The 22,449-nt window shown below is 46.2% G+C and overlaps 2 protein-coding genes across 8 annotated transcripts in view; one reads left to right on the top strand and one right to left on the bottom strand.

Annotated features, from left to right (window-relative positions):
* The window catches only part of chrna10a (cholinergic receptor, nicotinic, alpha 10a), a gene marked incomplete at both ends in the record, with an annotated part of 303,976 nt that overhangs the window by 27,202 nt on the left and 254,325 nt on the right, over positions 1-22,449 (top strand). The gene's annotated exons all lie outside the window — the stretch shown is intronic.
* The window catches only part of robo2 (roundabout, axon guidance receptor, homolog 2), a 199,310-nt gene that overhangs the window by 172,216 nt on the left and 4,645 nt on the right, over positions 1-22,449 (bottom strand). For all 7 annotated transcript variants that reach the window (XM_080772314.1, XM_080772316.1, XM_080772320.1 and 4 more), the window contains exon 2: positions 11,334-11,660. In XM_080772314.1, the coding sequence (XP_080628440.1) occupies positions 11,334-11,660 (327 nt within the window). The remainder of the gene's footprint in view (positions 1-11,333; positions 11,661-22,449) is intronic.

Here is a 22,449-nt window from a genome sequence, read left to right as displayed (position 1 = left end):
GCCAGTTGGACGGTCAAGACACTAGAGTATTGAGGCTGCAGGGTACCGTATGTGTTTGCGAGTGTGTGCACTGGCGTGCACTGTACTGTGTGTGTGTGTGTGTGTGTGTGTGTGTGTGTGTGTGTGTTTTGTCATCATCCAGCCTGGGTTCCAAATAAGCGCACGGCGGTGTGCCTTTGTGTGTGGAGGGCCAATTTACGTGTGAAACAGGAGAGCGTTAATGGGTTTTAAAGATCGGTGGAGTCAAATGAGCGTGCTCATCAGTCACCCACACACCCCCCTGGTGATCACTCAGTGTCGTTAGATTTCATTTCCTGTGGAAGAAAGGGATCTCTGTGGATCCAAGACAAATCCCCGCAATTATAGGCACGCTTAAGATGATTCAGTGCCCTCATTTCTGGCATTCTGGGTGGTGTGCTGTGGGCTTTATGGCACTATGGAGTATGCAGTTTAGATGAATAAATATCACAACAATAAATCACAGGGTGCACATTAAATAAAAGACGGACTGTTTGCATTTTTTTTACTGAAACAGAATACAGATTTTTTAACAGGCCGACAGACCGTCAATGACAGCATGCACACGCACACACACACACACGCACACGCGCACACACACACACACACACACACACACACACACACACACACACACACACACACACACACACACACACACACACACACACACACACACACACACACACACACACACACACACACACACACACACACAATGTATGTGCATTAATAGCTTTGCCCTGGACAGTGTGTAGAGCACGGGGGCCAGCAGAGAGAGGCCCTGAGATAAGATTCTGCTTAGCATTTGAATAGGGTGCTCTGATTTCAATGCTGTTGGCCTTTGGCCATGCTGGTGCTTCAGCATGGGTCTGGTCTCTACACTGCAGGCTCATATCTGGCACCGCACAAACTCTGTCAGTCCCTCAGTTTGTCTTTCAGCCTCACTTGACTAGCTAGATGACTGTCAGGCTGTTTAATAATCAGTGCGGCTAGCTGCTAATCGTCCCTCCAGCTGTAAAAGCAGGTGGCACGCACATACCAGGGGCTCCCAGACTCAAACAACCATGTGATGTCATCTCTCTACACCTGGTCACACTGCATTAGACACACCTGATACAGCCAGTTCCAGCTACAGTATATGAAGTCATTACGTCTGGATCTGGACCTGACGCTGAGGGACATGTCCGCCTGAAGTGGATGCTGTGTCCACTGCAGGTGGCTGCTGAATGCAACACTTCATCTCTGTTTCTCCTCTTACCTCAGCAAACCCAGCAAGCAATATATACTCCGTCGTAAGATGGTGTCACTTGCCAGAAAGAACAGATCTACTGTACAAGCCAACATCGACATCAGATCTGTTTTTGGCCAACAACACCCTTGCGTGATAGCAGATAAATTGAGTTTATGGTGGGCTATAAGTGAGTGTTTTAGTTTGATGTTTTTATTGTATTGGCGCTTCCGGGCGTAATGTATGTAGCTAACCAGTGCATCTAAGGTGACAATAAAGTGAATCACTAAGGGTGCAGTGTCTCTAAACACCACACTGACACTGCACATTGCACAAGGTCAACTGCACAGAGAGGCTGTGAAGGTTGGGCAACAGAAACAAGCACCTCACAGCTGTCTCAGTAAACGTAAGCCTGAAAAATCTTGCCACTTTTCAGTTTTAAAACTGATCAAAACACATTTCAAATGGCAGGAAAGGAAATGAGCACAAGGGAGTGGAAAGGGGTATGTGAGAGAGTGTGTGTATGTGTGTGGGGGGGGGCTAGATGATCAGGTTTCAACTTCAGTCTGCAGCTGCTAAGGGCTCTAGTGGCTGATAGGTGTCCCTTACAGCAAACGTAACCCGAGTCAAACACAATATCTGTCCACGCCGCCAAGAGATAACCAAGTCATAACATATCCAGAGCCTCCATAACTCTGCCATGGCCTACAGCCAAGCGATTGCCTGGTAATAGCTTGAGGAACAATTGGCAACAAAGAAGGAGAAAAATAAAAGTCTCCTGGAACGATGCTATCAACATCAAGTACAGCCAACAACACGCTGTCAAATCGTTTCGGAAAACCTCAGTACAGTAAGTGCAATTTGCGGGACTAACCTCAAACACAAGAACACAATACTGTGAAACCAGGGGCGGAACGCCATTGACCATGTTCGCACAGCGGACATTTTTTGGGGTGGCGTGTTAATGGACTTGCATGTACGTATGTGCACATGTATGATCGTACGAATTAATGTGCACCACAGCTGTCCTCTATCAGAATTGGTGACAATTATTTTTGCTATAAACACAACTGCCCCTTTTAACAAAACAGAACATGATACATTTGCATGTTGAAAACTGGGACATTTTAGTGTTTTAGATTTATATTCGGGGATTCCTCTGGGCACCCAGTTTGAATTTAAACGTGGATATCTAGTCACTATGGAACAAATGTAACCAATGGATAAATGAACACTGAGGATTTCATTTTACCATGTAAGAAGAAGGAAGGAAATCACACCCGTGTGAAGTGAGTGGTGCAACTCTATGTGGGGGGTCCCCAGAAGTTCCAGACCCACAGGGTCACGGCCAGGGTGCCGGCCCGGTTCCGGCGAGCCGCCCCACGTCCGAAACGGTTGAGAAATGACAGAGTTACCGTGTGGGGCTCCCTATTCTCTACGGTACTGTCACTGTACTGTACTGGCACACCCAAAATCATCATATATACAGTTAATATGTGCGTTTGCATGTCAGGTGGTGAAAAACAAGCATGCTATTTTCGTGCTCATACCCAGGCACCCAGCTACCCAGCCACACACATAGCTCCGTAAGGGAGTGGTTGCACCACTCAAAAAGGCCAACATGTGAATATGGTCAATTGTAAAGCCACATTCCACGGATAACTGCAGTAAGGAACTCATATGCTCGCATACCTCCTTTCTCTCTCTGCAAGTCAAATAGATCAGAAATGTCTCAGAAGGCCTCCTTCATGTATAGTGACAAGGCTGACCAGTCGCTCACTTAAGACAACATTTCCGTATAACCCTTCACCTAAAACATGTGTGTGTGTGTGTATGTGTGTCCAATAAGATCTATCCATCAGAGTGCCAGTGTGCATTGTGACACAATGTGACAGTCTTAAACTAAAACAAACAGGCTGAATCACGGGCCTGGTTCCGTCTTGACCCTTCCATATGACCAATCCCCAGCAGCACCAGCAGCAGTGTTGGCCAAGGGTGTGTGACTGTGTGACTGCACGCACGCACGCGTATGAATGGATGTGTGTTTAAGGTTGTGCAAGTAAATGAGGAAAGATATTGGGTATTTGAAACATGGACATCAGTGTTGAAATAACACACCATTCCACACACCAGAGGGTGAATCAATTTCGGCGGCATTCGACTCAAACCCATATCAGCTGCCCCCCCCCATACACGCACATAATATACCCCCCCACCCCCTTTCTCAGCTCCACATGATGGATTACCATCCCTGGCAGTCTCAGAGGGTCTCGGAGGGTGGAAGGGAGTGGGGGGGGGGGGGGTGGGCGGTCACAGCGGGGACAGATTCATCGGAGGGGGAGCGTTGGGTTAAGGAATTATGGTTTGACAGAGATCTGGGGTGGATAGGAGAGGGCAGAGGGTTCTCCAGGGGTCAGTGGATCCAATAGCGGCTGGACTCGAGCGGCGGGCTACCCTCTGAACACCGCAGCCTCGGGGGATTAGATTGAGGGTCACGTTTTTCGATTAATATTATTATCACTCACTTGTCCCCCTCGCCCACTCGTCAGCGAATACGGCAGTATCAGACATATTCATCTAGAACCTGCTGTATAAAACACACCTGTGCAGCAATTTAGGATTGACTTGTAGTTGTTGGGTTATCTGGAAGAGAGATTAATAGACCGATATGGCGGGCTATATGGCGAATTCATTTTGACAATCTACACAATGAATCTGCTTACTGGACAACTGCAAGCGAGACAGAGCTGGAGAGAATTGCACACAATCGGTCAATATTAAAACAGAAATGAGAGCGCAGTCCACCCTGGGATGCAAGGATCCCTACAGCCAGCCTGCTTTTTGAAGTTGATCAATAAACAGCCTGCAGACAGGTTTAAATTATTTACAGCTCAGTCTACATCTCAAATTGCTTGATCAGAGGGAGAGAGACTGAGAGGTAGACAGAGAAAGTAAAAAGGGAGAGAGAAACCAACAGAAAGGAAAAGACAATGAGAGAGTGCAAGAGGGGAGAATGGTGAGATTGTAAAAGTAGACTGAGGCAGAATTGAATTGGAGAGTTCATTTCGTAGAACCGTAGTTTGTCAGATAATTGTTCAATTCCCTCCATAGCCCTCCAGCTCAGTTTCAGAGTAGCTTCTGCTGCAGACACTACAATTTAGGAGCCATGCTTTAGGTGCAATGCTAAGATTTATATTCCAGCTACTACAAAGCGAGCACCCTCAGCATGGAGCAGCGGGTGAGAGAAAGATGGAGAGTGGGTAATAGGGGAAAGAGAGCAAGGAGAAAAGAGGGGGAGAAAGGAGGGAGCGACATTGCAATAGACCTGCATTGTCAGAGCGGAGAGGCCATCAATAACAGCATAGCTGTAAAGAGAGAGAGTAAGAGAGAAACAGCGAGAGAGAGAGAAAGGGGGGAGACCATGAACAAGCGAGAGAAAGGGTATAAAAAAAGAAACAACAAAACCCAGCACGTCGGGTGCTTCATCTTGCCCGAGCACTAATGGGCGTGAGAAGAAGCGGCTGGCTCAGCACTCTATGCCTGACGGCTCACTCCTCCGCTGACGGCCCGTGGCGGCCATGACAGAGAGCCGCACACGCTTGTTTATTCACACTAGTTTAATCCTGTTTTTTTACACTCCACCTCTCCACCCCGCCAAGGCTCGCACCTAGGGGGCAAGCAGGGGTGACATGCGTCATATTTAATTTGTTTCATTTTTTTCTTTATCTGGGGAGGGAGGCTGAGTGAGAGAGAAGACAGAAGAAAAGAAAGAGGCAGATGGAGAAGGACATAGGGATGAGAGAGAAGGGTAGAGAGGGGTGTGTCAAAGGTCGTCCTGAACCATTCAGCGTTCTCCCCGTTTACACTTTTATTGTTGGCATTTTTCCAAATTTTTCAGAGAAAGAGAGAGAGAGAGAGAGAGAGAGAGAAAGAGAGAGAGAGGGAGAGATCTCCTCTCCTGCTCTCATTTCCACTGTAGTGTATTTCCCTGGGTGGAAATGAGGAGGTCAAGGCTGGGACACCAGGTCCGCCGAGGATAGAAGAAGTGCAGTCTCAGGATATACTGTAGCTGTGTGTGTGTGACTGTGTGTGAGTGCAAGGTCAGAGCGCTGGCTGGCTGGGAACTTGTGATTTATCTCCCAGTGAGAGTCCCTTATCAGAGTGTCTGTTCCATTTGTGCAGGTTGGTCTTGTTTCCATGCCTTGGCCAGGTGTTGGCTTCAGAGACAGATGCACAAAGAGGGAGGAAAGTCCTTATTCGCTCTGGTCAGCCAGGAGGCTGATAGATGAGATAAGGAGTCCAATATGTGTGCTACTATATTGCATGGTCAGAACTGTGTGTGTGTGTGTGTGTGTGTGTGTGTGTGTGTGTGTGTGTGTGTGTGTGTGTGTGTGTGTGTGTGTGTGTGCGCGCGCACGTGCATGCGTGTATGTTCGCACATGCGTGCGTATTGCACTCGTATCCTTCGTGATAACACCAGCTGCCAGCTGCCTCAGCTGTACAACAGACCTGACAGTTTCAATCAGGGATTTTGTTTTCTCTCTCACATTTCATCATGCGAGGAGATTTCTTAGCTTGCTTTCATCATCTGTCTCTTATCACAGGACAACATTCAACCTCTTTCTGCATCTATTTTTCAATTCCACCACCCATTTCCAACTAAAACCCCTCCAGCACAGAACACCAACTGTTCGTCCCTGGATAACCTAAGCTAACCTAACAAAAACACAACATACTGATAACCACACAGCACCTATGGAGGTTTTATTTTGCAGTAGTATGCATCATTACAGGCTTTCATTATTGCAGTATCCCTCATTACCCAATACCCTCCATTTGCTCTCAAGGACTTAAAGCTGCAATCTGTAAGATTTATGTCCTACCAGGCTTAAATGTATAATGCCAAGCTAAGACAGAATGCCCACTTGGGCAGGGTTGATATTGCGCTTTGAGTTTCAGCCATTGTCTAAATAGAAGAGCAGGGAAACCACCTCCATCCACTGCAAATGAACCATTCATATTGTATCATACCATACAGATTGGTCAATAACAAATTATTTACAAAAGTCCCGGATTGCAGCTTTAGGAGTGCAGAGTCAAATGAGATGTGTAGAGTGGGTGACGGGGTGCATATGCATCGCGCGAGCGTCGGAGTTATGTGCATGTGTGCGTGGGAGTGTTGTTTGTGTAAGCCTGTCATTTCATGTTGCCATTTCTTAACTGGACTAATGAGTCCAGATGAGCGTGTGAAAGGCTCCGGTGCAGTGCAGCACAGCCCACACTGCCCACCTGGCCTGCTGCTCCTGGCCCGTCCCTATGTTAGCCTCTCCTCGTCAGTGGACACACCAGGAACAGCTTGGTGCCCTCCTCTGCCCACCTCTCCACTCACACACCTCTCCCAGCTCCATTTTCCTGCTAATTACCTTGTTGTACGAGCACCAAATGCTACCTAACCATTCGCTTAATTGCAGAAGTGGTACATTAGACGATATCAAAGGACCTTTTGAAAAGTCATCCGCTCCCATTCCGAGCGGCATTTAGAATCCAATCCGAGACATCTGTTTCATTTATGTGTAATTTGCATTTTCGTTTTTTTAAAGGTTAGAAAACGAAGGACGTAATAGGGTTGTCGTTCCGCCTCCGATAACTCTGCACAGTAAAATCCTTAATTTAACCATGAGTGTACACAAATTGCTGAACTTTGTACACTCCCAGGGTTACAAATAATAATAAAGTGGATAATCCTGCACGCCACACACACACACACACACACACACACACACACACACACACACACACACACACACACACACACACACACACACACACACACACACACACACACACACACACACACACACACACACACACACACACACACACACACACACACACACACACACACACACACTCTGCCTTTCAATTATAAGCGCAACCACACATCCCACCACAGTACATGCTTCATGCTTGTATCTGGGGCGCTACATGCTCGGCGCTAGGCTAGCCATCCACCTGAAGAGATACGGGCTAATTAACATTTTCCTTGGGATCCCATCGCCCCAGGTGCGTCGTGTCACACTTACATATACACTCGTATCCGCGGCATAAGCAAATTTATTCAGCACGGTGGCTGGGGCAACAATTTCTGACACAAGCTTCAGTATGATTTATGAACCTGCTCATTGACCCAGTTTATGTTGAGACGAGGAGAGGGGACGCATCCCCTCTTATCTGCTGCACATCCATCCAGCGGCACCGGAGCCGGAGTCAGTCGGGGGCGAGCAGTGTGAGGAAGAATTAGATTACAACACGCTGTGGTGAAACGCATGCAAGAGACCCTTTTCCCTCACGTTCTCTTAATAATCAAATCCGTAGGACAGCGAACAAAAGATCCAGAGAGATCTTCACCATTGAAAAAGGAACACGGTGATGGCGGACTATTATTCTCACGTTCTGCACATTATACTGCAAGGCACACAGACAGTAAAGGTAAAGTGCCAATTATGATGTGTGTGTGTGTGTGTGTGTGTGTGTGTGTGTGTGTGTTCAATGGATAATAACTTAATACAGAAGACAAGGATGGAAGACTGTGCTCAGTCAATGCAATAGTCTGGCCAATCTGGCTGATATTAATAATGCAGGACCAGATCTGAGGCCTCTCCACCCTCTCTCCTCTCCTCTCCTCTCCTCTCCTCTCCTCTCCTCTCCTCTCCTCTCCTCTCCTCTCCTCTCCTCTCCTCTCCACCCTCTAGCTCTGCTCTGCTCTCTCCTCTCCTCTCCTCTCCTCTCCTCTCCTCTCCTCTCCTCTCCTCTCCTCTCCTCTCCTCTCCTCTCCTCTCCTCTCCTCTCCACCCTCTAGCTCTGCTCTCTCCTCTCCTCTCCTCTCCACCCTCTAGCTCTGCTCTCTCCTCTCCTCTCCTCTCCACCCTCTAGCTCTGCTCTCTCCTCTCCTCTCCTCTCCTCTCCTCTCCTCTCCTCTCCTCTCCTCTCCTCTCCTCTCCTCTCCTCTCCTCTCCAGAAGAATGGCAAGTGAGTCCCAGCTTGTTGTCCAGTGCACCGCAGTGCTGCACTGCTCAGTAGACACAGAGTTCAATCGCCTTCAGAGCTGCAATTCAATTATCTCAACAGGGTCCTGCTCAACCACTCGTGAACGTCAGGGGGGCGAGGGGGGGGTATTGGGGGAAAAGGTGTGCTCAGTACATGAGGGACGAGGAGGAGAGAATGAGACAGGCAAGGCATTATCGTAAACACACAACAGATTCAACACGGATTCACATTTAAATGCTACTACTTCTAAGAGTTTTCTCTTGCGATTAGCTCTAGCTTTACAATCACCAGAGGGGTGTCGGGACCTGATAAAGCTAATCACCAGGGTAAGCCCCCGTGGAGGGATTTACCACACACACACACACACACACACACACACACACACACACACACACCCCCACCCCTCCCCTTCGACTCCCTCCCCCACCCCTGGAAGACCTAGCGGAGAACGAAAGCCCGGGGCTTTACGCTGAACCTTCCGTTCTCAGCCACACAATCACTTCGGCATCCCAGGTAATGTCCATCATATCTGTGTGTTCTTAGTCTCACACTTCACTACCTCTTCCTTTAGCCGCCTGACTGCAGGCTTCCTGACCTCTGACCCCCTCGCCTCCGAGAAGGCTAATGCAGTCGTCTCAATCCAAACCCCCTCCAAACGACTGCAAAAGAACCAAAGGACTACTACGGCATGAGAGAGAGAAGCCACACAACAAGGCGAAAAAAGGGGGGGAAAAATAAAAGAATAATCAGTAGACTTCATCAATTTTTCATGAATTTTCATTTAGGCTGCGAGAGCCCTCTTACGGCGATCGATAGATCAAGCTGCTGTCACGCAGTTAGCACCTGGGGGTCTGCTGGGCGGCTCTGGGGAGGGGAGGGGACCAGATCAGAGGCACAAGGTGGTTGGAGACCCTCACTGGTCTCTGCCATGAGCACACTCTATTGGCCTCTATGTCCCCTCTTCACTACCACTGATCATTAGAATGAATCACCTTATGCTTGACTTATACGGTACTTGGCTGTGCGGCGTTACAGAAAACAGCAGCTCTACAAGCGCACAACGTGTCGCATTGTGACGCTTAAAATGCGTCACGATAACCTAGGCGTTAAAGAACTCTGAGTAGAAACAAATGGTGCCATTTTATCATGATCATTACTAAGGACCAATTCTATGAAGATAGGTTGAAACGTGGTGAACAAATATCTTTGTTATATTTATTTTTTTACTTAAGGTAGACCAAAGATATTGCTGGCATTTCTATCAATTTCCTTTGGGTTACTTCATGTACAGGCTCTGACATAAAGTTAAGTAACCTGTCCTCTTGTCAGCATACTGTATATAAGGGTATACTTGCTTTTATTGGTAGTATATTCAAGTGTTATACATTTGCTTAATACTTAATGTTTTGTGTAAAGCACTTTGAAGTTTGAATTGCTATACAAACTGAGTTGTCTCCTCAGTATTTTATGAAAATTCCAAATTCACAGATATTGCCAAGAGAATTGGAACACAAAAGGACAGGGGAGTGGAATTAATGATGATGATAATAAATTACCCAGAGAACTCTGGAGGATACAAATGTAAATGTTAGAATTGGCACAAATGTTACCATATGGTTTAATACATTGGGATTCATTAGTTATCTACAGGAGCAGCTAGTCAGACTACGTAATACTGTCTTCTTTAATCGTAATCTGGTTTCTTATTCTAGATTTTCTTATCATGATCAACTTAATTAAAGGCTGTGATTTCATAGAGAACTGGTTGGTCTTTTTAGGTCTTTAATTAGAGCAGTTATGTTTGATTAAACCAGCATATAGCATCATTCCACTTATTGCAAGAGACAACGATTCTCTTAACAATGCATAATAAACAGATTATTGATTGGTTAGAACAGCAGACTTCATGAAAGGCTCTCTCTTAAGCACATGGACCCAGCAACAATACTATGGCACAAGTTCAATATGCTCCAATGACCTGATATCAGGCAACACTTCTCCCTCCTGCAAGAGAAGGGCCCCAATACAAATCAATAAGTAGTCAGTGAAAGACGACTGCAGTATGAGAAAGCATTGTCTCCTGGATGGCTGTTTGAAACACAGCGTTTTAGATAGTTGAATATGGTAACCTTTTTTTTCTAGCCTGCAGGAGGACTGGGGATTGAGACCCTTGGGATCCATTCATTGGGGCGCCCAGCCAGAATCTGCTGGGAGGGCTTATCTTCAAAGGTAAGTTGATCCATAGGTCAGGTTTTGCTCACCCATATAGCCCTGGCAGCCTGTGTCAAATGTCCATCAGGACTTTCATCTGTCCATGTTGCTAGTCTACCCCCTCCCACCTGTGATAGATCCATGTTTGACAGGCCACCACCTCCCTGTGGCACGGTCTGACAGGAGCTCAATGTCCAACTCACTTGTCTACTGACAACGTTCTATGCAACTCAGAAGACCCCTTGGGCTAATATATCTCAAATTCATCCCAATCCCACAGTTCCAGGCTCTGCATGGAGGTTCTGAACATAATCACACCAATTTCCATGTCAGGAGGAAACAGGACTGCAAAAGATTACCGTTCGTGTCAACCTATCAAGCCTGCTCATTCAGACATTCAAAAAGAGGACAATGTGGCACAAATTCAACACTTACATTGTGTGTAATTACGGAACTAATCTATTGAATATTGAAATTGTTTTCAGTTCTTCTCCAGCTGTAATCAATTTGAAAGCAAACGCTACAGCAATTTCCTTTTGCGAATGAGCAACACAAGTTGTTATTTAAAATAATGACATTATTAAATGTTGGCTGGAAATTGCAACATGAAATCATTACGTCTAATGTTTTATTATGCTCAAATAAAGCCAGTCATTCCATTTAGGCAGAGGACCAAAACCTCTGTTTACAGCTAGAATAATGGAGGACCAAAACCTCTGTTTACAGCTAGAATAATGGAGGACCAAAACCTCTGTTTACAGCTAGAATAATGGAGCGATGGAGTGTTAATCAAGCTTAAGCAAGACAATAGGGAGTGTGGACTCACATGCTACTTCCAAGGATGCATTGCGGCTGACGGCTTCGCCCAGGTAGTTGCGGGCCACGCAGATGTAGGCGCCCTCGTCCGGCTTGCTTCGGCGTCCGTGAACAATGCGCAGGAAGAAAAGGGAGCCGCTGGGAAGCAGCATGCGGTGCGTACGAGGGTCATCTTTGTCCGTTTCCACGCGCTCTCCGTCCTTGTACCACTCTACCGTAGGGGTGGGTCGACCCTCCGCCTTGCAGTTGAGCGTGGCGGGCTCCCCTTTGGACACGATCAGGTCAGAGGGGTGCTCCACAATCCGGGGTGGGGAGTCCTCCTGGCGCAGACGAGATCCTGGAAAGAGAATAGAGATGGAATAGGTAAGGGAAAGCGATGCTTACAGTGTAAACACAACATTTAATTGTTTTTCCAATCACACAAGCAGTTTTAATTAAATCACTTTAAATGCTGATAAACAATCCAGAAAGAAGAACTGAGAATTTTCAATTAAATAGTGCAACTGATAGTTGGGGTTATTTGTGCGACTTTGGGCCATCATCATCATGCGAATGGAGGCCACAGGCTAAGCCTCTCAACCACTAGTTCAACGGAGTCAAAGAGCAACCATCTGCTCTTCTCAACAACACTACATGCAAGGGCTCGTGGGTAATTGGACCCAAGGGTGAAGAGTATATGAAGGCGTGGAGAAAGCTTACATTTTAACTACACACAACAAACACACATGTTCACGTTCATTTATATGCACATAATGGTATATACGCTGCTGCATGCCCTCAACACGCACGCACGCACGCACACGCACACACACACCCCCCCCCCCCCCCCCCCTAGATATTAGGGGCTCCAATGTCGGAGCAGTGTGTGTCTGCGTGTGATGTGAATTGTTCATGCAGCGAACCAGACTGTGGTAAAACGTTAATCCCCTGGGGCTGACAACATAGGTCAGCTCCTTTCTTCTGGGGCTCACAGTGGGCCAGTTCTGGGAGTCTGGCCGCTATGATAATGCTGCCCCAGTCAGAGGGCTCCGTGTGTCTGTGACCAAGTCTTAACCCTGGAGATAAGACACCACCACAGGCCACACACATTTACATCGCCAAGGCCCCTGGGATGCAGGCAGCACACAGGCAGGAGTTTGATCCTCCACCAAACTGTCAAACACAGTTACGGCGTTAGGCAAAGTCATGGGCTCTTTTCCTCGTCCTTTTTTTAACCACATTGATTCAATGCTCTATCAAATAGCTCTGACACAGCTGCCAGCCAGTTGTTACATATCCACGGCTGAATTAAAATGTGAGGCTCAACGGGTAGTTTTGACCAAGCATTAATTTGATGGGATGAAATAGTGCCTCCGGTTCTAATCAAATTATGATAAAGCACATCTCAGTATAGGTCTCTGCCGCAAACTTTGGAAGGCAGCCTTAGACAATTGGAATGGGATATGGAAGTTCAGATTTTTGTTCTTGGTGTAGATAAGAAAACTCCACACAATGTTGTCGTTCTGTGGCCACCGCTTCGACCAGAACCGGCGTTTGGCCCCGTCCTACTGCTCCCGCTCAACATTCCCCAATGACAGCCCATTACGTGCAGTGACAAATATCATCCTTCCGCCCGTTGGGTTGGACTACTGGTTGACAATGTCGATAAAGTCATTTGAAGCATTTCTTTCCTTTGGGAGAGTGAGACAACAGACATAAAAAACTTTACAAACAGATTGTAGTTTTAAAATGTTTTAAATGCGTCCTTCCCAAGGGCAGCTGCAGCAGGGTAACTTACAGGGTGATACAGTATGTTACTGTATAGAAGTGCATCATCCCACATAACCCTTTGTGCCTACGTCAGGGATAACTGTTTGTTTAGCTGGGTGTGCATTGTGCACGTTCCACTCGCTCATACAGTACTTCAGTCCCCAGAGGAAGCCCCCTACTTCCCCCGCACACTGTAGTTCATAAGGCAAAAGGACAAGCTTGGGGAGAAAAGTACTCATCAGCACAAAATATACTTCAAAGGCCCCTGAGTGTGGTGTGTGGAGTGCACGCGCGAGTGTGCGTGTCCTTTCGACCACTCTCCGCCTTAGCAGGGGTCAACCATCAGACAGTGGCATATTGACCCCTGAACAGGCTGGTAGTCTGTTCTCTCCTCTTCCCTAATTTGGGCTAATTCCCTCCATTTCCCTGTCATTGATTAGTGATCAGGCCTAGTGTCTTTCTCTAAGTGGGGCCACAGACTGGGAGCTTGTAGCAAAGTGGGTGGGGGGACCACAGCGCAGGCTCCCTGGGAATATAACCCAATGATCTAATCTCTGTGGCTTTGTGTGCTTCACTATATAGATCATGTATTGGCCGTGGAATTCAAAATCTATGTTGCCAGCATTTACTCTTTAATCGTACATGTACCTCCTACCTCTCCTCTTTCTCTAATCCTTTCTTTCACTGGCAGTGCAAGATAATAGCAACTGGCCAGCTCCTAGCCTGCAGCCAGGGCCAATAGTCAGTTTGTATGCTGGCGGGACGTGACTTAATGAATGAAGAACTAATTAACATTGTGACATTGATAAATGGGGAGTGAGATAAAGGACGGACTTGGAAAGCGCTGTCGCCCTCAGATGGAGTGTCAAATGTGCATTTACTCTTATCTCATTGAAGCATCTGCTATACCCGTAATCCAGTGGCCCCATGGTACCTTTCCTTCCAGGCCAAATAATATGCACTGCTCCAAACTGTGGCGAGTCCATTCGATTTATATCACTCTAATTTCTTTTAATCCAATTTGTATTCCAATCTACTGCCTTCTAATCACTTAAACCGTGACTCTCCATCTGCTCTCCCCCTTTCCTGTGGAAATGAACACAGCAGATGCCTCTACGATTGTCCTTTCACTCTTGCCAGAGGAAGGCTACTGAGATGGGCAGCTTCTGCCAGAGGGCCAGACATGACTGGTCAGTGTCCTCCTGGTCATGTAGGTAGGTGGACTATAGTGAAATCAAAGCCATATGTTGAATATCTTTTTTACTAAAGAATGCATCAATGTCAATGCAAATGAATAACCTCTATGAACAATAAGTTCTCCCATCTGATCTCTCGCCCACCCACCCACCCAGTTAGGTGTCTGTGCACTTGCTCACTAGTTGTGTACATGCTTGTTTCTTCTGTGCCATCTCACCAGTTCCTGGTTGTGCTGCAGATGTGCACGGCCAAAAGAAGATCAGGAAAAAACCCACTAAGGCATCAGCCCATCACCCAACCATCAGGATGTGCTCCATTTTCAGCTTCCAATTGGGCCCCATTTCTCCCTCCCTTGATGTTAAATGGGCTTTCTGTTGTTCTCTTAATGCGATCACTGGTGATGTGCAATCAAGTGCTCTCTGAGTTGAGGCGAGTGCACTTCACTGGGTCTCAGGGCACACACACGCTCCAATCAAACTGCTGTGTTTCACCCTGTCTGCAATAACACACCATTACTTTTCAGCACTGCTGTGCAGCTGTCCACTCCCGGTGGAAGACAGGAACCAGGGATCAAACAAATAAGCACACAGAAAGAGCGGGCAGAAACCAGAGAGCCGTTACTGAACCAGAGGCTGCATCTTAGACTGACCTCATCAACGCTGTGATGCAGTTTCACTTTCACAATAACACTGGTGATGAAATACACAGTGGCACTCCTCAATATAGTATACAGTATGTTTTACAGTACACTATCCTGTGTGTGTAAAGCGATTGTTTGTAGTAATTTTGTATCTGTTAAAAATGCACATTGATAAAGTATTTTTATGTAATACGTTTATTAATATGTTTAATACGTTAATACGTTTATTAATTAAAATATAATAGGAGTGGACAAACATGATTGCTTTATTCAAATTAACATTATTAAGTAAGTAATGACACAATGTAGTGTACTGTCCACCTTTATGCTTATAAAAGGTTCACTAAAACATCAATAAAAACTAAACTAATTGGGGTGGACCTCAAACAGGATTATACAAAAGAAAAGAAAAAGCTAGAATATTGTAGCCTCCCTGTTATACTCATACGATGCATGCATGTGTTAAAACTGTTGCCTCATTTAACTGGGTGGGGACACCATGGACCCCCCTCAAGGAAGGACATAAACCTAGACTTAAACAGAGCCCTCTGTCCCTCAACCTGCTAAAAACAAAACAGTGAATCAGTACCGTATCTACCATAGCAGTGACCACACAAGTCGAAGGCCTCTTTCTATTAACTTTATCACATATTTATTCATGTGTGCAACAGAAGGTCAGACCTTTGATGATCTTTTTGTAATTATTTTTATTAGCTCCCAGGAGAAATTCTAGCCCACCAGCCAAATCAATAGCCTACACCAGTTTCAGCCGGAGCATAAAAGGAAGGGCTCCCCAAAGAGATATCAGTTATTCTGCCAAAAGACATGTGCGCGTGCTGATCACACGTAACCAATGGTAACCTCGGACCCACCCAGGCGAGGGTTCCTGTCACAGAAGCTCCATAAAACATTAAACTGGAAACCCCAAGATGCAGACCAACATTAAGCGTTAGGCTACACTGTGATATGCGCTCTAACATTGAGGAGAGAAGACAGAATGCAGTAAAACTAAGTACACGGTGCCAAGTAGCAGGGTGAATATACATTTATCTAAAAGGGCAACAAAAATAACCGCATACATTTCTGCGAGATGGAACGATTATTCGCTCGTTCAGCTGTTTTGCACTTCCTGTTTCGTCTGGCATTCTCTATTTCAGTGGTTCTCAAAGATCTTCATATGAAAGAACACCATACATACAAGATATGTGTTGTTAAAATGTTAAAAAATATATCTAATTCAATATCAATAAAAAATGTGTCCAGAATTTTTGAAAATAGCAGATCTACAAGCTCTCAACATGTCGTAGTGACACGTTGTGAGCTTGTAGATCAGCTATTTTTAAATAACCGACGTAGTGGTTAAACTAATGTTGATGCACGACAACACATTTTTCTGTGGACCCCCTGCAACCCCCACAAGGACCCCTGGAGGTCCCCGTAACCCACTCTGAGAGCCACTGCTCTATCCAGTACTGATCCATCCATCTCCCTCTCTCCTCTATCTCCGTCTCTTCACTTGCTCCCTGTCCAGTTATGTCCCGTCTAAGCTGAGTGCAAGGGGGGCGGGGGGGACAAGGGTCATATCCGTCATGTCATCAAATGGGAAATGGGAGAGAGTGGCAGGGGGGAAACCGAGGGTGGTGATAGGAGGATGTTACTGGCCCTGCTCACGTCTCTGCGCTGCCTGACTGGCTCGCCATGACACTCGCACACGCGGCTCGCTCGGCACCCAAGATTCATCTTCTTTACAGCGGGCTGTCAGTGGCGTCACAGCACAGCAGCTCCAACATACCTCTGCAATGTGCAGGGCACGCACACGCACGCGCACGGGCACACACATACACGCACCATCTTTGAGGTGTCACCAAAGACAACCTGCTGTCTGCTGGAATCCAGCCTGGTCCCACAGCATATGGCCAGCTGATGCAGAATGGAATACTAGTAGTGTAGTGTATACAGACAGAGCTGCATTTTCATATAACAGAGAGAGAGAGAGAGACAGACAGAGAATGAGAGAGCGATAGAGCGTACAGGTGCAGAGCAGATTCCAACTTCATCCTCAGACATAGCAAAGGTTCTGCCTTACAGATGGACAGCGAGCCAGCGAGCTCCCATGCTGTGCTCAGTTCCACCTCAGCGCTCTGCTCGCTGCACCCCCACCCCCGTCTCACCGCTAAGATCTATACACTGAAAGCAAACACAAGACCGCCTGGGTAACTCTAGGAGCTGCTCCGAAACCTTTCACTGCAGCCATGCTTGCTTCCAACAATTATCAGATTGAATTCCACTCTGTGAGAATATTTTTCAGGCTGGCCTGGTGCGGCGGCATGTCTTATTGACTTTGTGTATTTTTCCCCCTCGCCCTCGTGCAGTTAGAGCATATAAATAGATAACTGTGGGAAACGGCGTATCAGATTCTGTCGCAAGAGGGCTGATTCACATACCTTTCATTTCAAGCAGTGCCCCCCTCAGTTATTTTTTCACCTCATTCTCCCTATGAGCATCTATCAACAGCAAGCGATGCTATCTATGTTCCAGGAGATGTCCTGTCAAAGCAGAACTGAGATTGCCAACTTGAAACAAGATAATAAAAAGGAGTCTATGGGCTTTGGGGTCTCTATACGGCTAAGTAGAGGTGTGTCGATAAGGACACTTTGGGTCCGATTAGTGTAAGGTAGTGGTTCCCAAAAGTTGTGCCGAGGCACACTAGTGTGCCGTGAGACAAGTCCAGTGACAAGTCCAAGTCCACAAAGTACAGTTAGGCCTATATCAGTACTTTTGTGTGCACTCATTTTCCAAATGCAAATTCTATAACCTACACATATATAGTTTAAACACTTTCAACCTGGTGTCGCCATTTGGGCATGGCATCGGCAAAAATTAAAAAATATATATCTTATTAAATATAAATGATATTCCAATATTTTTCTAAAATAGCAACTCTGCAAGGTCACAATAGGCTGCGATTCAATGTGAGCTTGTAAGATTGGATATTTTCACTAGAAATACAGGCTCCTAATGAGATTTTGGTGTGTAAGAAATCCAGCTCCGTCTCTGCTAACCTCACATCACCAGGCTTTCCACCTCGGAGGAAAGCCATCAGGCAGGAACCATCATCTGGAACTTCCTTTCCCTCAAACCGGAATAATAACAATAAAAGCTCCCGTAGCCTGCGGCTTTTATTGAGAAAAATCGGTTTGAGGGAAAAGGATTGATGGTTCGTAGCGATATCATCCACTCCCGACCGGATCATGAACCCGAGAAGGAATGCTGCCCGGGCTACTCTCTGCAGGACTGTCAGACAACTGGCGGGGACACTGAACTGTGTGATGCAGATCAAATGATTTCCAATGCCCAGGACACTCAAGCTTGCAGCTCACTCTCTATGCCCATCTTGCACAGCCTTCAACAACCTGTGCTTAGTCATGTCTGCATCTGCATTCTACTATCATCTGAGTGTGTGTGTGTGTGTGTGTGTGTGTGTGTGTACGCACAGTATATAATGCTAAAGAATATAAAAAGTGTCAAACTATCAGTTATGCAACAATGATACTACTATGGTGTCTTCTATGCGTCCACCTCCAAGTGCGCGAGCATGACTCAGTTTGTGCATGTGCATATATGTAGAAGCAGTTTGCTGCAGTTACACTCAAAATTATTGTTTAGCCAATTCCTTAGTTGAAAGTGAGCGCTATTCGAAACAGCTCATACCAAGGGGAGGGGAGTGCGGGGGCCAATGAATTGAATGGCAACGATTGATTCTCCCTCAAGCATTGTAATCTCTTTACTCCACCTGCATTGCTGATCTGCCCCGGCAAATTGAATAGGGAGAAATAAATAACTGCTTTATTGCTTTGGAAATGAGGGGGAAGGAAGGGGAGGGAGGGGGAGGGAACAGAGGTGGGGTCTTCAGGTGTCCATGATACACAGTGTTGAAAGATGAGTAGATAATGTGAGGTGCGCTGCGGGTCCTGACCTGTACTGAACACATTGCAATCTCCCTGCATGTCAAGTAGGGTAGTCAGCACCTTCAGCCAGCCCACAGTGGGCCACTGGCCCAGGGACCAGCAGGAGAATGTGTGGAATAAGACACATCCAGTCCACATGCCATCTGTATCATTGACTGAGGTAGCAGAGAAAGCTAATCAAATGGCCCTCGGAGTTCACCGTTTGTGTTTTCCTAAGCTGAAGCATATAGGGCCTCCGGATGAGATTTATTAAATTCCTATTCCATGGGACACTTCATCTGGTCTGTCTTAAGGTGAGAAGGTCAGGGGTGCCTGCAGTAAGTGGATGAAGAAGTCGTTCAATTTACCCAGGGCCATATATTTGTTCTAACACAAAAGCAATAGGCCTTGATGGTCCTTAATGTTGCCTACAGCCACCACTCCAAAATGTCATAATTCACTGGCCGCATGTTACTTTTAGCCTCTATATGACTAATGTCTGTGGTAGTTCTGCAGAAACATCATCATAATCCAAGAAGTCGAGCTGCAGAGTTCAAACGTTCAGCGCTACGATTAAGGCATTCTTCCAATCTAATGGAATGGTTGTGACATTTCACTCATGCCCTCCCCTTCACTGAGACTTCTACAACAAAGACAAGCTCACCAGCAGCAAATGTATAAATCAACACACCCATGGCTATGGTGGTTGCATTTACACAGCCCTGCAATGCTGTGCCTACACAGCAGCTATGGACACAAACAATCTAAGATACAGTATGATAATGACAACGCACATTAGGCCTATCTACCTTATCATAGGGCTGGGCAATATAGAAAAAATCTAATATTAAAATATGTTTGACCAAATAGCTCAATATCGATATCATGGTGATATTGTATTGTGACAATATCATTTTTCCCCTTCTTCATCAAAACTTCTTGCGGCGGACTGACCTCATGCTTCCTTCTATGCATGAGGAGTCCAAGCTGCTTCTTTTCACCTGACAGGAGGGAGTTTTCCCGGCCGGACGTAGCGTGTGGAAGGAACACGTTATTCCGACCAGTTCCTTTCCCCTCCATCAGGCGATCTGTACTGACATTCCATATGTTGATCTGACCTCATCAGAGATCTCCATATACAGTATGGGCTAAATTGCGACAGTAGATTGCATTTACTATGATATGATCTGCTATGTTGGAGCGCGCATGCATGGCGGATGGCGCAAACGGCACACGCACACACAAATTGAATAATATCATTATCCCACGATCTTCAATAATACTCAAAGTTTAAGTACCGGTAATTACATTTGGCTATGTGCCTGCGTACTATAGTGTTGATTCCATGTGATTGCATTCCAGGGTGTTTTAAAACAAGAGAACGGGGAGTGGTCCGTCACGGCTGGGTGATCCATGTACCTGGCTGGAGATGTAGATGGTGGAATGGGACGTTTATTCACACACACCAGCACTCTGCACTGCGTTACTGCCATGTGACGCCGCTGCTGTGTGTGACGGATATGCACTCGAGTGTCTTGGTCTGGGCTCTCCGTCTTCACATGTCACAGTGAGCGACAGCTCATGCATTTTCATCAGCAGGTCTGAACTTATCTTTAAGACACTGGTGAGACACTCAACTCGGCCACCACAGTCTCACAAACACTTCAAAACACGTTCTACACCGATGATAGAACCTTCTGCCTTAATGTCATTTGCATTCCATGATATGCTATACATACTTTCATAATCATTCATACAGTATATAGTCTGTATGTGTGTGAGAGCATGTGTGTGGTGCCTTCTACATAGTAGTTACAGTTACCTATGAAACCTTGCGTTTTTTGTCACGTCACGTCACTCACAATCACGTGACATCATCAGGGATGATAGTAAATCAGGGATCATATCATAGTAAATGCAACCTGCTGTCGCAATTAAGCCCATATATGGAGGTCTCTGATATTATTAAGCCCATATGTTAACTATGGAATCTTACGTTTTGTCACTCACAAAAATGGGGAAAGCCCCCATATATTGTGCCCAGGTCTCGTGACATCACTATGACATCATCATCCCCATACATGGGGAAAGTGCCAAACCCTCATGTACATTCAAGACACTGCCCCCACTGCCACCCTTAGATCTCCATATATGGAGCTGACCTGTACTGACATTCCATAATTATGTTGATCTGACCTCATCACACCCAGTACACGCAAGACACGCTCCATATATGGCCAGTACAGAATGAATTCCATATGTTGATCTGACCTCATCACACCCTGTACACTCAAGACACGCTCCATATGCACACGACCTCGTCCTCAGGCGTCTTACTGGTTTGTAAACCTGTGCCTCTGTCACTCAACCTGAACATCCCATCCCTCTAGTCTAGATATATTTAGGTTGCCATGAGATACAGCCAACCAGAGGCAATTGGATGTGAGTAATTAGATGCTTTCTAAAACTGCCACATTATAGAAAAACGCAGATAGGGTAACGTTCCTTCCCTGTTTGTCACTGGACCTGACTTTCTCCCCAGGTGGCATTATAGTCATCTTCTGGGATGAGAACAACAACAGAGGAATCTATGTTTTTTGACAGAGTCATGCTGTGGGTTGTGATTGTTGCCAGGATGTGCCACTGATCAATAACAGGCTTATTCATCATCATCATCATTCATCATCTAATTATCTGTGAATTATATAAGAAAGTAATTATATGAACATTCCGAGGCTGTCCTAAGCTTATAATCGTGTGTTTTGGGGAAACAAGGACACTGAGAGAAAAGATCAAGGATTAGGAGCGTGTCTGTTGAGACCCAGCGGGGCAGGCACAGGTGTGTTTTCTGTAAGTACAGGTGTGTGAAACAGGTGAGGGCCCTGGCCTCCCTCTGCACCTTGCAGTCGTCCATGCTCAATAAATCATATCACCACATAACATATCACCCCACCCCCGCCTCCTCCACAGGCCCGCTTACAGGAGCCTCACAGGTGTACCACAACTACACCTCTGTTTGAATTCCACCCCCATACACGTTATACAAAGTGCATGTGAACTTGAGAGAGAAATCAGGGGGGGCTACAGAAAATGAGAAATAATACGGACAAAGAGAGGAAAAACCCTCTGAAACGCAAAGAAATGAGAAAGGAACAGCTATCGTTCAGCTTAGCCCTGCTTTCCAATCTCACATTCTCCCAGTCTTTTGTTTCTCTAGGCAAAAGCATCCAGGCATTAGAGTCTGTGTAAATGTCAGGGGTATGCTTGGCTGACGCTTAGCGGAGCGATGGTAAAACAAGGAGAAGTGGTATTATCTCCCCTACGGTCTGTAATTCCTCGCAGCACAGTCAGCCATGTGCAGTGTACGGTGCAGCTGACATTTTCTCGTGCCATTTCTGCTGCGTGGGAATATGGAAACGGTTTTAACCGATATTGTTGGAGAATCCTAAAGTGTCTGCTTCATCTGTCATTTCTGTGACCCTTGAAAATGCCATTTCATGACCACGAGGGAGCTTGCAAACCTTCCACTGTGTGCTCTAACTAAGCTGAAGTTGTGGAGTGATGTCTGTTGAAACGCGATCCACAGAGTAGCC

The sequence above is a fragment of the Protomyctophum bolini genome, assembly GCF_963924005.1.
Source record: "Protomyctophum bolini genome assembly, chromosome: 9".
NCBI classification, from domain to species: Eukaryota; Metazoa; Chordata; class Actinopteri; order Myctophiformes; family Myctophidae; genus Protomyctophum; species Protomyctophum bolini.
Note: the sequence above shows the minus strand (reverse complement) of the source record. Positions and strands in the feature narration are given on the sequence as shown.